Below are 16,407 nucleotides of genomic sequence, written 5' to 3'. Positions count from 1 at the left end.
GGACGGTGGAGCTCAGGGCCATTACGCTCTCAGATCCTAATTACAGAGGCCAACCGTGGGGCACAGAGAGAGGCAGACATGTCTGGACATGTGGCCCCAGCCTAACACTTGGGCCCCTTTCGGGACACACACACACACACACACACACACACACACACACACACACACACCTGTAACTGAGCCTCAGTCACTGCAGTTAGTCGGTCGCTCCGTCTTCGAGCATGAAAAACACTCCATGGTTTATTTAATCCTTCAGAGTCGCTACATGGGTGTGGTTTACCACATGACAGAATACAATGAGCAGTGAAGTGTTCAATCACAGGAAAATATTGTTTCAGTTCGTTCAGTTCACCTTCCTGAGATGACAACTCGCCTGAAACACTCAGATATTTTCCTCTGGGTTCTGACCTCTCGTCCACACGCAAACAGATATTTTCAGAAGAGGTTCTCTACGGTGTAGGTTTTTAAAAGACAATAAAGCGATGACGTCATCTCCCCAATTCGCGTGTGCCCATTGCTTTGTGTAATGAGCGTGCTCCAGAAACAGCAACAAAGATGGCCAGTTGAGATGACAAACTGTGACTCTAGCGAGCGACAATATCTGCAGAATTGTGTCAATCCATCCAACAGTTGTTTCAGTCTCAATCAAAGTGATCAAACGGACATTGCCATCCATTAACCATGCTGCTGGTATTAACCATGCTGCTGGTATTAACCATGCTGCTGGTATTAACAATGCTGCTGCTGGTATTAACCATGCTGCTGGTATTAACCATGCTGCTGGTATTAACCATGCTGCTGGTATTAACCATGCTGCTGGTATTAACCATGCTGCTGGCATTAACCATGCTGCTGGTATTAACCATGCTGCTGGTATTAACCATGCTGCTGGTATTAACCATGCTGCTGGTATTAACCATGCTGCTGGTATTAACCATGCTGCTGGTATTAACCATGCTGCTGGTATTAACCATGCTGCTGGTATTAACCATGCTGCTGGTATTAACCATGCTGCTGGTATTAACCATGCTGTTGGTATTAACCATGCTGCTGGTATTAACCATGCTGCTGGTATTAACCATGCTGCTGGTATTAACCATGCTGCTGGCATTAACCATGCTGCTGGCATTAACCATGCTGCTGGCATTAACCATGCTGCTGGCATTAACCATGCTGCTGGTATTAACCATGCTGCTGGCATTAACCATGCTGCTGGCATTAACCATGCTGCTGGCATTAACCATGCTGCTGGCATTAACCATGCTGCTGGTATTAACCATGCTGCTGGTATTAACCATGCTGCTGGCATTAACCATGCTGCTGCTGGTATTAACCATGCTGCTGGTATTAACCATGCTGCTGGTATTAACCATGCTGCTGGCATTAACCATGCTGCTGGCATTAACCATGCTGCTGGCATTAACCATGCTGCTGGCATTAACCATGCTGCTGGTATTAACCATGCTGCTGGTATTAACCATGCTGCTGGTATTAACCATGCTGCTGGCATCAACCATTGCTGCTGGTATTAACCATGCTGCTGGCATTAACCATGCTGCTGGTATTAACCATGCTGCTGGTATTAACCATGCTGCTGGCATTAACCATGCTGCTGGTATTAACCATGCTGCTGGCATTAACCATGCTGCTGGCATTAACCATGCTGCTGGCATTAACCATGCTGCTGGCATTAACCATGCTGCTGGTATTAACCATGCTGCTGGTATTAACCATGCTGCTGGCATTAACCATGCTGCTGGCATTAACCATGCTGCTGGTATTAACCATGCTGCTGGTATTAACCATGCTGCTGGTATTAACCATGCTGCTGGCATTAACCATGCTGCTGGCATTAACCATGCTGCTGGTATTAACCATGCTGCTGGTATTAACCATGCTGCTGGCATTAACCATGCTGCTGGTATCAACCATTGCTGCTGGTATTAACCATGCTGCTGGTATTAACCATGCTGCTGGTATTAACCATGCTGCTGGCATTAACCATGCTGCTGGTATCAACCATGCTGCTGGCATCAACCATTGCTGCTGGTATTAACCATGCTGCTGGCATTAACCATGCTGCTGGCATTAACCATGCTGCTGGTATTAACCACGCTGCTGGCATCAACCATTGCTGTTGGTATTAACCATGCTGCTGGTATTAACCATGCTGCTGTTGGTATTAACCATGCTGCTGGCATTAACCATGCTGCTGTTGGTATTAACCATGCTGCTGGCATTAACCATGCTGCTGGCATTAACCATGCTGCTGTTGGTATTAACCATGCTGCTGGTATTAACCATTGCTGCTGGTATTAACCATGCTGCTGGCATTAACCATGCTGCTGTTGGTATTAACCATGCTGCTGGTATTAACCATGCTGCTGGTATTAACCATTGCTGCTGGTATTAACCATGCTGCTGGCATTAACCATGCTGCTGTTGGTATTAACCATGCTGCTGGTATTAACCATGCTGCTGGTATTAACCATGCTGCTGCTGGTATTAACCATGCTGCTGGTATTAACCATGCTGCTGGTATTAACCATGCTGCTGGCATTAACCATGCTGCTGGCATTAACCATGCTGCTGCTGGTATTAACCATGCTGCTGGCATTAACCATGCTGCTGGCATTAACCATGCTGCTGGTATTAACCATGCTGCTGGTATTAACCATTGCTGCTGGTATTAACCATGCTGCTGGCATTAACCATGCTGCTGTTGGTATTAACCATGCTGCTGGTATTAACCATTGCTGCTGGCATTAACCATGCTGTTGGTATTAACCATGCTGCTGGTATTAACCATGCTGCTGTTGGTATTAACCATGCTGCTGTTGGTATTAACCATGCTGCTGGCATTAACCATGCTGCTGCTGGCATTAACCATGCTGCTGGTATTAACCATGCTGCTGGTATTAACAATGCTGCTGTTGGTATTAACCATGCTGCTGTTGGTATTAACCATGCTGCTGGTATTAACCATGCTGCTGGTATTAACAATGCTGCTGTTGGTATTAACCATGCTGCTGTTGGTATTAACCATGCTGCTGGTATTAACCATGCTGCTGGTATTAACAATGCTGCTGTTGGCATTAACCATGCTGCTGTTGGTATTAACCATGCTGCTGGTATTAACCATGCTGCTGGTATTAACCATGCTGCTGGTATTAACCATGCTGCTGGTATTAACCATGCTGCTGGTATTAACCATGCTGCTGGTATTAACCATGCTGCTGGTATTAACCATGCTGCTGGTATTAACCATGCTGCTGGTATTAACCATGCTGCTGGTATTAACCATGCTGCTGTTGGTATTAACCATGCTGCTGCTGGTATTAACCATGCTGCTGCTGGTACTAACCATGCTGCTGCTGGTATTAACCATGCTGCTGTTGGTATTAACCATGCTGCTGTTGGTATTAACCATGCTGCTGGTATTAACCATGCTGCTGTTGGTATTAACCATGCTGCTGTTGGTATTAACCATGCTGCTGGCATTAACCATGCTGCTGGCATTAACCATGCTGCTGGTATTAACCATGCTGCTGGTATTAACCATGCTGCTGGTATTAACCATGCTGCTGGTGTTAACCATGCTGCTGGTGTTAACCATGCTGCTGGTTCGGCTGCCTCACATGAGCCACGGAGGCCGGACACGGGCGAGCGGCTTCTGACGGGCATTTCAAACCCCTCCTGCCGTCTCCTCGCCGATAATGGGAACCCGATCGGAGGGAGAGCAGAGCGGGCGGTGGAGGTGTGTGTGTGTGTGTGTGTGTGGGGGGAGTGTGTGGTCCGTCTTTTGTGAGAACCTCTTCAAAGCGCTGGCCCTCCTATTTGTCCACTGGAGCTCTTTGTAACGGTATCCTCCACTGTCATTTTGACCCTTTTATTTTTAGGCAGGGCTATTATTGCCCCCCCCACCCCCCCCCCCCCCCCCCCCCACATACCCCGAGGCTTTGTGTGCAGGGACAGGGTCAGGTTTTAACTTTGTTTTCTTTTTTTGGTGGTCTTTTTTCTTTTGCTCCCCCTCTACCACATGTTGCGCGTACAGAGTAACGGATCTCAACCTGCGCTCTGCTCACTCCACGTCTCACTGGGAACACGGGACGACGTCTGGTTGGTGACCAACCCACCAGTACCGTGATGATGTCCGTCTCTCCTCAGGTCTACTGTGGGAGTCGTCTCCCAATGATGTGTATTAACACAAAACATGGCGCAAACAAAGGCTTGGCCACAGACTTGAGCAACAACTATCTATTGGAGGGCTGCTGTTGAAAATGTAATTACACACGACATTCTTTTAAAGAGCTTGGTTTAATGCAACTATATTTGATGTGTTTAGGTTCTGGTTATTTGGGCTCTAGTTTAAGTTTGAACTGAGGTAACAGATGGGACGTTAGTAGAAGAGGGACGACGATGCATTGTAAGGGACCCTTACACTCCCTGCCTGGACCGCCTGCTTGTCGGTCTGTTTGTGTCCACTTCCTGACCCCGTGGTGCAGCAGTGCATGCCCCCCTCCCCTCCCCAGGTCCCCCCGTTGCCCTGTAATATCTGACATGAGTAGATGAATAATACATCAGAGGCTTTAGCCGCCCTGTAACTCTACCCGAGTCCCAGGACAGGAGGCAGGCCGGCGGGGGGACACGTGACGGCAGCAGAGCGGCCATTCAGTGCGACCGCTGAAGAGTAAAAAGCCGTCACTGTTGCCGCCAGTCAAACAGCATGTGGTTGATGTGAAACGCTTAACTGGCCGAAGCCTCGTTGTGCATCCAGCTGCTCTGCTGCACACAGCTGTGGAGGCAGAGCGCCGTGTGTGTGTGTGTGTGAGGTCTGCTGGCTGAGTTCAGAGCTACGAGTTCAGACTGAATGTGACGTGTCTGTTGTCAGTGACGTCCAAGATCCTCTTACTAGCTTCTGTTCGGAGCTGTTTCAACCACAGATGGGGACAAAGACTGGACACCAAAGACACTTTGAACAGAGACGCCGCCTGTCACGTGACTAAAGATCCATATTAAGGTCACGTGATGACAATTGAGCAAAATCAATCCGCTGATGGAGACCATGAGATGCGACTGAAAGCCTGAAAGGACAAGAATGAACTTCATGCTCCTCGCCTTCTGTCGTTCACCATCGATAAGAAACACAAATATTTGGACCCAAAACAAACTCATGAACGTCAAATAGGCATGGAAGGATGGAAAGGTTATGATTCATGGGATATGAGAAGGACGACAATTAGGTTTCATCCTTTGGGAGAAATGTCTTTCAACTGGAGTCAGAGGGTTGAAGAAGAAACACTGAAAAAGGTTTCAATGAAGTGTGAAGTAAAAAGGTGCAGCGGTGCTTCCTACTTATTCCATAACAGGATAAAAGTCATAAAGTCCCAATAAACAAGATCAGCGCTAAGCAGAGTGACGTCCTGTGTTCCTGTTTTATTTCCTGTTGTTACAGAAATAACAGGCGGATAACAATAAACGTGTTTCTATTGGACATCTGAGGATCCCTGATTTTGATCAAAACATTAAATCATGTTAATATTAGAAGACAGATGGTTCTACTACAAACAAGCCAGCAGCAATGTGACTCTTGCATATAAAGACATGTCACCTTAAAGCTGCAATTAGGCATTTCTGGCCAGTAGGGGGCGCAGGGGAACTACAGCCTCATGTATACTATTACATAACGAGGGTAACTCATCGACTGTAGGTGCAACCGGCAAAATGCCACAAACCTCCACAATGAAGATGAGGGATTGTAATTATCTGTAAACTTATGTCTCATATTCATGGACTACTTCATTGCCTTTGAACAAACCCTGTAAGTATTAAAAGCATGATGAAGGAATGAAGGTTGAATATCCTGTAAACTATTTGGTTTGGCTGCAGAATGTTTACTCGAATGTAGATTTTTCAGACCTCCTGTTTCAAAAGCATTTAAAAACGAATTGACCGTCTTTGTAAAATCCTCAGAGATGTTAAAAATGCTTTTATCAGTGAATTTACGAAATGTGAATGAAAGAGCATTGAATCTCATCCGCATACGAGACGCATGACATGACTTGAAGTGTAAATGAGGAGCAGTCGGGTAACCTTTCAACTCGTTGGATGCGGTCAAAGCAGGTCTGGTTGTATAGAAGTCTATGAGAAAATGACAAGAGAGAAAATACTTCTCTCTTGATTTATTCCCTCAGTAAACATTGTAAACATGAGTTTATGTCTCAATCTCTAGTTTCAAGTCTTCTTCAACACAGCATGATGTTCATTTAGTACATTATGGTCCATTTAGAGTCACACAGACCACGAAGCAGGGGATGCTTTAGGGGCGGGGCTACACGGTGATTGACAGGTCTCTAACAGAGACGTATACGGCGTCTCTACGTCACTCCTCAGTCCAGATATGGTCACTTCCTGTTCACTGGTTGTAAAAAGTCAACATGGCGACGGCTGTAATCCAAGATGGCGACGGCTTCATAACATCAGTCCACAAACCAAAGCGAGACGTCACGATGACTACGTCCACTACAGTGTACGGCTCAAACTGTACACGTGTCATTTACACCGGGCTGAGATCCAATCACAACGCGAGTCAGCCCGCCTCACCTCCCGAGTCGGTTTCTGCATTCACAGATCTCATCGCATGTTTTGCATTTTTTCTAATCCAGATAAAGTCTGCGTGTTAAAACCAGGTGAAGGTGGTCGACATGGGCAGTAACACCAAAACAACAAGCTCAGGAAGCTGTAAGAAAAAGCTCAGCTGGTGATCATTTCCTGCTTCTGTAACTCACATGTTGTCATTTGATGTTATATGTCGATACAAACACTGAAAAGAAAAATGAGTCTTGTGTTCTGAGGAGAAACACGAGCCGGCCTGGAGCTGAACACAGAGTCCATTACAACAGAGCATCCGATTCACACATCGCCCAGAGAAGAATGCAGCACGCTTGGATACTTGCACAACAAATGCACTGAGAGGACACGCACGCACACACACACGCACACACACACACACACACACACACACACGCCCGTCTCTCCAGAGAGGATCAGGTTTCCTTCTGTGTCCAGTGGCTTATTAAACATTAAGCTCAACAGCTTCCCTACAGGCGGGGGGGAGGCCTCCCCCCATCCACCTCCCTGCCTCCCCTCTCTCATTACAGCTGTTGAGGTATGAGACAACAGAAGCGCGGCTGCAACAATGGGGCTGGAGGCCGACAGCCAATCAGTACGTTCGCTGTGGCGTTCGCCCGGCGACAGCAGGTAGGCCTGAGATTAACTTCTGTTCTTTTATCACACGGGAACGGAAATTCAGCTTTTTATGTGCTGGTCAGAGGGGAATTTATACCAACGGGGATTCTCATGCACCTGTGTGTACTACACCCCCCCACACACACACACACACACACACACACACACACACACACACAGATCAATAACAGACGAATATCAAAATAACGTACAGGAAACTAGAGAGAGTTGGTTCCACGTCATTCAGGAAAAATCCTAAACATTTGACATACTTCTACAGACCTTCAGGTAAACATTTAAATTGTTGTCTTGATAGTTCCTGGAACTGACTTCGTGTTTCATTCGAGGGAAACCAACTTTCCAATATCTCTGTTTTAACAGCAGCAAATTTTGTGGTTTCTAGTAAAAAAAAGAAGAAAGAAAAAGACAACAGAACAAAGAGTCGTAACACCAGAGCTGAAACGATTCATCATTCGATCGTCAGGAAACTATTTGGCAACAATTCTGAAAATCTGTATGTGATTTAAACCATTTTTTAAAAACTAAAATACCACAAAATGAACTGGTTCAGCTACTAAAGTGTGAATCTTTGTTTCTTCTATTAAAGTAAAGGGAATAGATTTGGATTGTCGGACAAAACAAGCAAATTTAATATGTCACGTTGCATTTCGGGAGGTTATAAAAAAGTGTTCAGCGATCAGAAAACAATCAACAGAAGAAGAATCAGGAACGACAACAACAGCTGAATCAGGTCAAATTAAAAGGTCTCCTTGTTGATTCTCCTCCTCTGGTATAATTACTTATTCTGGTTCAACATTATTATCATTATTATAATATTTATTGATAAATAAACAGAATTATTGTCCGTCCTGCTCTCCTCTCTGAGCTCTGAGGGGCTTTCTCAGCTGCTCAGGTGTTTTGGCGACACTCCCTCAAGTGTGTGTGGTTGGTAGTTTGACACCCGACACCTGACAACAAGCTAGGGGTGTGTGTGTGTGTGTGTGTGTGTGTGTGTGTGTGTGTGTGTATGTGTGTGTGTGTGTGTGGCTGAATAAAGTAGCTCCGTGTGACCTGAGGAGGTTTGCTTGAACACCAGTGCCACCTGTCGGCACAAAGAGAGATCACAGGACGACAAACATTAAATAAACTTGATGTGCTGGAGTACAACATTCAGGTAAATTGCAATATTTTCTGCTACTTTATAATTTCACTCTCCAGTCTCATGGAGAATAAACGAAGCAAAACTCTTATTTAATTCCTTTAATTCCTATACACACTTTTATAGGAAAATGAAAAAAACAACAACAAATCAACTTGTATACCAAATTAATCAAACAACATAACTCAGCTGGATAAAAATGAACTGTGACGATGAGACCTACACTTAGAAAGATGAACTTTTCTTCAGTGGTTTTACCAAAATACATCCGTCCTTGTATCTATGAACCTGCGTGTCCACTCGTGATGGATACAGTGATCATAAAATCAAAATAAAGATCAGATACAGTTATCAAATTCAACTATCAAATTCAACTTTTCACATTTGAAAACAGCCATTCCTGTCTTCACCTAAACCAAATTCAACATTTATTCTACTCAGCGTGGTTAACAGGACAGATGATGAGAGGGGCAGAGTTTTCACCATCCTCATTATGTAAGGGGCAGAAGAATGGGAGGAGTTTTTCAGTGAAGGAGCAGCCAGTAAAGGCGTAGATGAGTTTTCCAGCATCAACGTCATAAAATGAGACCAGACCCTTCTCATAATCTACAAACACTCCGACCTTCTCAGGCTTCGACTCCACAGAGAGAGGGGCATGGGTCTCAGTAAGAGCAATGTAGACATTGTCATTACTCAACCCTAGTGTCCAGTAACCGCTCTTAGAGCTCAAATTGATTCGTCCCTTTCTATTGACCGACTCTCTGGCAACTCCTACAGCCCAACTAGTCTTCCCTTTAACCTGAACCTCAAAGTAAGATCTTCCTGTAGAAACAGACTGCTTTCCTAAAACAAAGATATGACGTGAAAATCTCTTTGTGTTATCTGGTGGATTCTTCTGTACAAGACCGCGATGTACTTGTTTCCCATCTTCAGACAGGATGAGCAAGGGATGTGCTGTATCAGGATCGAATGTGACGTCCACTGCAAACTGCTGGATCCTCTTCAGCTCGGTCTCTCTGAACACCGCATTCATCTCATTTTTGAACATCTCCAGTACCTGAGCTACAGTTGTCCTCCTCTCGTTCCCCTCATATGGAGGTGGACCGACTCGGACTTCAGTCCAGTTCTTTGTGGGTGGAGCAGCACCCGGGGTCTTGAAGTTCTGGACGAGCTGAAGGTGGTCTCCTGAGTGTGAGAGCTGCTGCAGCTCAGCACTCCTCTTGTTCAGCTCAGTGATTTCCTGTTTCAGCTCTTTGATGAAGCCTTCAGCCCGTTTCTCTGTCGCTTTGTGGTTCTCTTCAATCTTCTTGATGACTCTGGCCTGGTTTCTCTCAACAGCCTCCTTCAGTTTAGAGAAGACAGAATTTCTGTCTTCTTTGTCCCTGTTTGCATTTTCCCTGCTGACCTTGACTGAACGATTGAACTCTTGGATCTTAAGTCGTCTCTCCTGGATCGTCTGCTGAATTTCAGCTTCTGTCTTCTCAACCTCGGCCTTCTTTCTTGTATATTCTTCTTCCAGAGGAACAACATCATGTGACTTGTGGTCTAAAACAGTGCAGAGCATGCAGACACACATCTGGTCGGTCTCACAGAACAGCTCCAGCGGTTTATCGTGCTTCGTACACATCCTGCCTTCCAGATCCTCCGCGGGGTCGATCAGCTGATGTTTTCTCAGACCTGATCTTTTCAGGTGAGGTTCCAGGTGAGTCTCACAGTAGGATTCCAGACACACCAGGCAGGACTTCAGGGCCTTCAGTTTGGCTCCAGTGCAGACGTCACAGGGAACGTCTCCTGGTTCAGCAGCTTGTTGCTCTGAGCTGCTGCTGCTGGCTGTCTGTTGAGCCGACTGTCTAAAGTGAGCAACCATCTCAGAGACAAAAGTATTCACCTGCAGCTCAGGTCTGGTGTAGAACATCTTATTACAGTTGGGACACTTGTAGAGCGCATCACTATCCCAGTGTCTAGTGATGCAGGTTTTGCAGAAGTTGTGTCCACATGGTGTGCTGACTGCATCAGTGAACACATCCAGACAGATGGAGCACAGAAACTGGTCTTCAGAGAGCGACCTGCCGGCAGCAGACATCTCTACACAATAAAAACAAAAGTGACAGTGTGAAAAAGATAAACTAGAATTACAAGATTCCTGATTCGTTAAAAAATATGAAACTATGATTATTACAAAGTTAACACGCAATTCTGTTTTATAGCTGCTTTGCACAGACGTCAACGTTTCATTTGAGAAGATTTGTTCTGAAAAGACAAAAGTGCCACACCCCGTCTCTGAGCTCAGCTCGAGCTCAGTCTTGATGTTGGCGGTTTGAACACAGTCGAGATCATCAGCTGTACTCACCGGCGTGCAGAGACTCGGCTGTGTAGTTTAGAAAGGATCCCGTCAACTTTGTTGATTGTGATATTTCTTAAAAAAGAAATAAGACGTCAGCTGCAGTCCTGCAGTCGCCTCTTTCTAACTTTTAGTTTTCTTTCAGGAGTCTGACGTTGAAGCTCAAATGTCTTGCTGTTGCTCCGCCTCTTGTTTCAGCTCCACTGGTGACTCGTGTTTTTGCCCTCTGCAGCTCGGTTATTGCCACACACCTCTGGCATACAATACACCGAACAGGAAGTAAAGTGTACAGCCACCCTGTAGTCACTAAGGAGACTTTTCACTTTTTTATGTCTTCTTTGTTTTTAAATGAGGGTCTATAGCATTAAATAGAACATACATTTCGTCCAAGATATGTAAAGGTATAGTGGAGTAATATCTACCTGAGCAGAGCATGGAGTCAATCTCCCTGTGTGTGTGTGTGTGTGTGTGTGTGTGTGTGTGTGTGTGTGTGTGTGTGTGTGTGTGTGTGTATTTGTGTGTGTGTGTGTGTGTGTGTGTGTGTATCAGAGCTTTTAGATTTGCTCAGAATTTCGTATTGAGCTCCGCTTTCGTCATGTGTCTCAGTGAGCTATGAGAATATAAACAATAGAGCTGCAAGCCGTCAAACATAATTCAGTCATCATTTATTGTATTTTCAACACCTGTGTGTGTGTCCTATTTTAACATTTAGCTTCAGGTTTCTTTTCTCTTTATACTTATTTATTCAAGAACGACAAATTCTTACTGCACTTATGTCGAGTGATTTTCAGATTTCCCTACAAAACTTTAAATTCTAGCTACATTTCTACGCAGCATGCTAACTCAAGCTAACTCCGTGCACTGGTTGCAAATTGACCGTCTCACTCACTCTCAGCTGGTCAGCTCTTAATGAGCACCTTGGAGTGAAAATCACACACACACACACACACACACACACACACACACACACACACACACACACACACACACACAGCTTTCAAAGTAGCGCTTGTTAAGCTAGGAACACACACACACACACTCTCTACCTGCAAATGATGATAAAGAGCCATATTAATAATGTATGAGAAAGGGTAGAGTAGAGAAAGGGTTATTAGTGTTTTTAATTAATTGGTCTTTCTTTAGCCCGAGGAGGTGCTTGAGTGCTTTTGAGATTATATATATATATATATGTGTATATATATATATATATATATATATATATATATATATATATATATATATATATATACACAGAGGGGAGGAAAAAGACAAGGAGGAGGCTGGGAAGGTCAAGTAGGAAAAGGACAGAAATGGAGGCGGGTGTAAGGACAGAGAGGAACAAACAGGAAGAGCCTGAAGAATAGGAGTGAGGGACAAAGAGAATAAAGAAAGAAAAGGAGATGAGGGGGTGAGGAAAGAAAGGGGAAGGAAAGCGGGAGACACAAACCTGGAGTGATGAGATACAGCTACTTGTTTTTAAACATACATTGTGTGATATATTTCCCACGTTAACCACGTTGTTGTCATGTAAGGTGAATGATTGGTTAGAGGGTGAAGTAAAGACAAAGATGATCTAAACTCTGAATCAACAGCACTGATGAGTTTACGTTGACTGAGGGTGCCGTGTTGCATCTCCACCACTGGATGGCGCTATATGAGCGTCCCTGTTCTGTGACAGCAGGGTCACTCAGGTCACCGGTCTCCCTGCTGCTCCTCACATCTACTCACGAGGCACAGAGGACTTATCGTTCATCAATCATGAATTAGATCGCAGAGCAATTTGTCCCAGTGTATCAGTTATTGAAGGACAAAGTGGTTTAAAATCGTTCCGTGTGGCTCGGCTTTGAACAGTTCGTTCTGATAATAGAAAATATTTTGTGTTGATGTTTAGTTTCAGTGAAATTCAAAGTTTCCATTGCACATCATATCATAAAACCTCAAGTCTTCAGGGGTTGGTCTCATGAACTGAATTCTATAAAAGGCTCATGAATGTGAAAGAGGGCATCATGGACAGAAATGACCCAGGACAGCCCTCTGCCTTTATACTGCTACATCTGCTACAGGTACCACTGCCAAAAGTACACAACTACAGCTGCTATTACTACTCCCTCTGCTGCTTCTGCTTTTACTGCAGGCCCATCCAAAGCGTCTTTAGGGCCCTCAGCGGCCCTCATCTAACGACCCCTAACTGTGTAAATGTCTCCAGTAACAAGCTCATTTCAGCTTCTGCTGATTGAATTCGCCAAAACTGGTAATTCAAACGTCAATTTAAAAAACAAACAAACAAAAAAAGACGAGTTAAATTGTCCTCTACAATTAAAAACATGCACACGTGGGTATTTTACAGGCTGATTCCAGTAGAAAAACAGAGGATTGAGACTAAATAATGACCGGAGGAAATCAAAAAGAGGTCAAATGTGTAATTATACTTTTGTTTGAGGGTTCTGTGGGGACTGAGCAGCCTCCTAGTTCTCTATACTGCAACTACTGCCAGTACTACGAATACTACCACAACCGCTGTACTGTGATAGTTATAATACTAAAGCAGGAGTTAAACCTTGCAGTGATACTCCTCAAACAGGTTATGTCCATCCATAATCTGTTATCCAATCATACACACACATATATATGTATACATATGCTTTTCCAATGAATCTGTTGTTCCTTCCTCTGAAATATAAAAACATAACCCCGTGAAGTGAGCTGTTCATCACTGCTTGCTAATTACGAGACATTAAAGAATAGAAATGATGAATACTGTGCTGTAACAGTTAATGCACCTCCTGGAATCTGTCTTTCCACAGGTACCAAAACATAATGCGATTTTAACGTCGGGACGGGCGAAGAATTTAATTACAGGCCGACATTATCATGAGAAATAATATCAGAGTGGAGTTGACTCTTGGCCCGTCGCAGGGCGCTCCGTCAGAAACACGCCGGCTTCACAATGAAGAAATAAGTGACTCTTTCCTCCTTTGTTGTTGTCTCAAAGGAGAGATTCATTCTCTGGGATACAGAAAGCCTGAATGTAGCCCTTCACACCCTCCTCCTCCTCCTCCTCCTCCTCCTCCTGGTCTCTCCACCTCAGCACCTCCCTCTCATGTTCCAGGTTAACTCAATTACACAGAATAATCCGCCGCTTCCCGGCTCCGCACATGTGAGCAGCGCTTCTGAAACCACTGCCGTAATAAAAAGAAAGTACTGGAAGTCCACTCTGTAACCTGCTGTGTTTCTATGAACTGAAGGGTTCTCGATGCTCCACCGGTCAATATTTTTAGTATAACAACTAATTGAATGACTTACAGCTCCACAGGGGAGCTTCTCAGGCTCTTTTGGTTCAATCATCAAACAGTTATTGAGGCATGTTTCTTAAAACCACAAATGTCAAGTGCCAACCAAAGTTATTAGGATCCATCCTCTGGTGACCATGAATGTTTGTACAATAGTTGTTCAGGTATTTCTGGAACCAAAGCGGAGGACGGCTTATTTAACAGACTGATACAGATTAACATCAAATATGTTCTCCACGTCGTTTTCTTTCATTTGAGGTTCGACTGGAGATCTCTTGAGATGTAATTTTGTTGATTTATGGTGTCCGACCAGGCTACATATCTGAAAAATGAAGTCAATGCTGAAGCGCTTTAAACTTGCATTCTCTCTAGTGTCCACCAGGGGGCGACTCCTCTGGTTGTATAGAAGTCTATGAGAAAATGACTCTACTTCTCTCTTGATTTATTACCTCAGTAAACATTGTAAACATGAGTTTATGGTCTCAATCTCTAGTTTCAAGTCTTCTTCAACACAGCATGATGTTCATTTAGTATATTATGGTCCATTTAGAGTCAAATAGATGTATGCTTTAGGGCGGGGCTTACTTTGATTGACAGGTCTCTACCACGGCGTTGTTGGCGAGGGGTAAAATCCCAAACACCAAACCAATGGGTGATGTCACAGTGACTACGTTCTGTATCCGACTGGAGAATTAGCGCCAGCCGCTGTTTTTCTTAATACGACCCACAATATTCACAGAACAGTAGAGGTTGGTGCATTTTGTTTGTTTGCCAAATTTGCGCTAAACTTGGATGGAAACTTGACCCTTGAGTCAGCGTGTACAATACCGGGTGTTTTTATTCACACCTGTGCTTTTCCTACTGGGACACGTCACAGGAAAAGGGGCCTCTTTTCCTAACATCATCGGTCCAAAGTCTCCAAAAGGTGTTCAGCAGGGCTCCCATCTGGGCCTTCTTAGCATCTTTATACAAGCCACAGTATCATGCACGACACTTTGAAGTATCTGCACTTGATTTTCCACTCATTTAATCAGATTCCGCCTTTAATTTCTCAGCCGTATGTGTTTTACCTTCATGTTTATCCACAGTAGTCAGAAGGGCTGCAAGAGTTTGTGTCATTCAATAAACTTTATTGAAACAACTCTTTTTTTTTGGTCATTTTAAATGTTCTTTTTCTTTCTAACCAACAAATTGGAAAATGGAAAACACAATCAGTCCATTTCTAGTGTAAATAAATAATTGAGTAAACCCTTTCATACAGAGTGTACTCTCTAAAATCCTCAGGAGCATAATAAAATGTCAGAATGTCTCTTTGGTTGAAAGCATAAGACTTGAGTGATGATTGGATCTGCACAGGACACCATGTGACCAATGAGGTACCCCACATCACTTCCTCCCCTTCCTCCCCAAAGCTGCCAGAGAAGTGGCAGATGAAATATTAATCTTCTTGAATTGATGATGGAGGACAGCGGGTGGGGGAGGAGGAGGAGGAGGAGGAGGAGGAGGAGGAGAGAGATTGGCTGGTGAATAGAGAGATATTAAAACAAGGCATTAGGGGGTAGAGGTCAAGGAGGAAGGAGAAGAGGAAAGAAGAGGAGTAGGAAAGAGAGAAGGTCTTTCCGCTGCAAATTTTATAATTTACTTTTCTTAAAATGTTAGACACAATTCGTTGAAATGTAGATATTATTTTCAGCACAAATAAACTTTCATCTTTTTCAAAGCATAGAAAAAGTGGAATTTTTACCTGACAAATTACGGACACGGCAGATTCACACGGGATTAAGATCACAGGTGACATCCACAATGATTAGAATCACTGGAGGTCCCCAGGTAACTCGTCCTGTTCTGCGGTTCCAGAGATATTTCTGCTCACTTCACATTATGTTATTTTCATTTCAGTTGCCGGAGTGATTTGATTCACAGGCTTGTGCTGCAGCAGAGATGCGCTTCACCTTTCCTGACCCTAAAGTAAAGTGATGCTGATGAAGCAGCTCGTGTCCGCGTTGTTCCCTCGTGGTGGTGATCGGGCAGGGCGGAGTTCTGGTCGCGAGTCAAGAGGGGAGACAACGGCACCTGAACCCCATTAATCGTCTCCCGCGGCGCAGATTCCTCTTGGTTTGTGTCGGCAGGAGCAGCAGAGTGGAAAGAGAGGACACACTGAGGAGGGTTGAATCCAGGGCTTGACGGGAGACAGGCAGAGTACTACAGCGCGGGCTGGTTCCATGCAGCATCTTTAGCTATACCTACGAAAAAATGATTCGTAGATATCCCACAAGATCAGTACTTCAGTAACAGCACTTCTAGTTCTAGTTCTTCTAGTTCTACCCAAACAACAATGCTTTCTTGAGCCTAATCAGTAGTTTTCTTGC

General features: G+C 44.4%; 1 protein-coding gene across 1 annotated transcript; it reads right to left on the bottom strand.

Moving 5' to 3' along the window:
• Positions 1-8,601: 8,601 nt before the first annotated feature.
• LOC306790118 (E3 ubiquitin-protein ligase TRIM21-like) lies at positions 8,602-10,896 on the bottom strand. Its single transcript, XM_079286235.1, has 2 exons — positions 10,758-10,896; positions 8,602-10,492 (listed from the first exon to the last, which is right to left on the bottom strand). The coding sequence occupies exon 2, from the start codon at positions 10,488-10,490 to the stop codon at positions 8,841-8,843; it is 1,650 nt and encodes a 549-aa protein (XP_079142361.1). The 5' UTR covers positions 10,491-10,492; positions 10,758-10,896; the 3' UTR covers positions 8,602-8,840.
• Positions 10,897-16,407: the final 5,511 nt, after the last annotated feature.

The sequence above is a fragment of the Melanostigma gelatinosum genome (assembly GCF_949748355.1).
Source record: "Melanostigma gelatinosum genome assembly, chromosome: 16".
NCBI classification, from domain to species: Eukaryota; Metazoa; Chordata; class Actinopteri; order Perciformes; family Zoarcidae; genus Melanostigma; species Melanostigma gelatinosum.
Note: the sequence above shows the minus strand (reverse complement) of the source record. Positions and strands in the feature narration are given on the sequence as shown.

Bases quoted from the DNA above. Each gene is read 5' to 3' on its own strand.
- LOC306790118 (XM_079286235.1), bottom strand. From the start codon at position 10,490: ATGTCTGCTGCCGGCAGGTCGCTCTCTGAAGACCAGTTTCTGTGCTCC.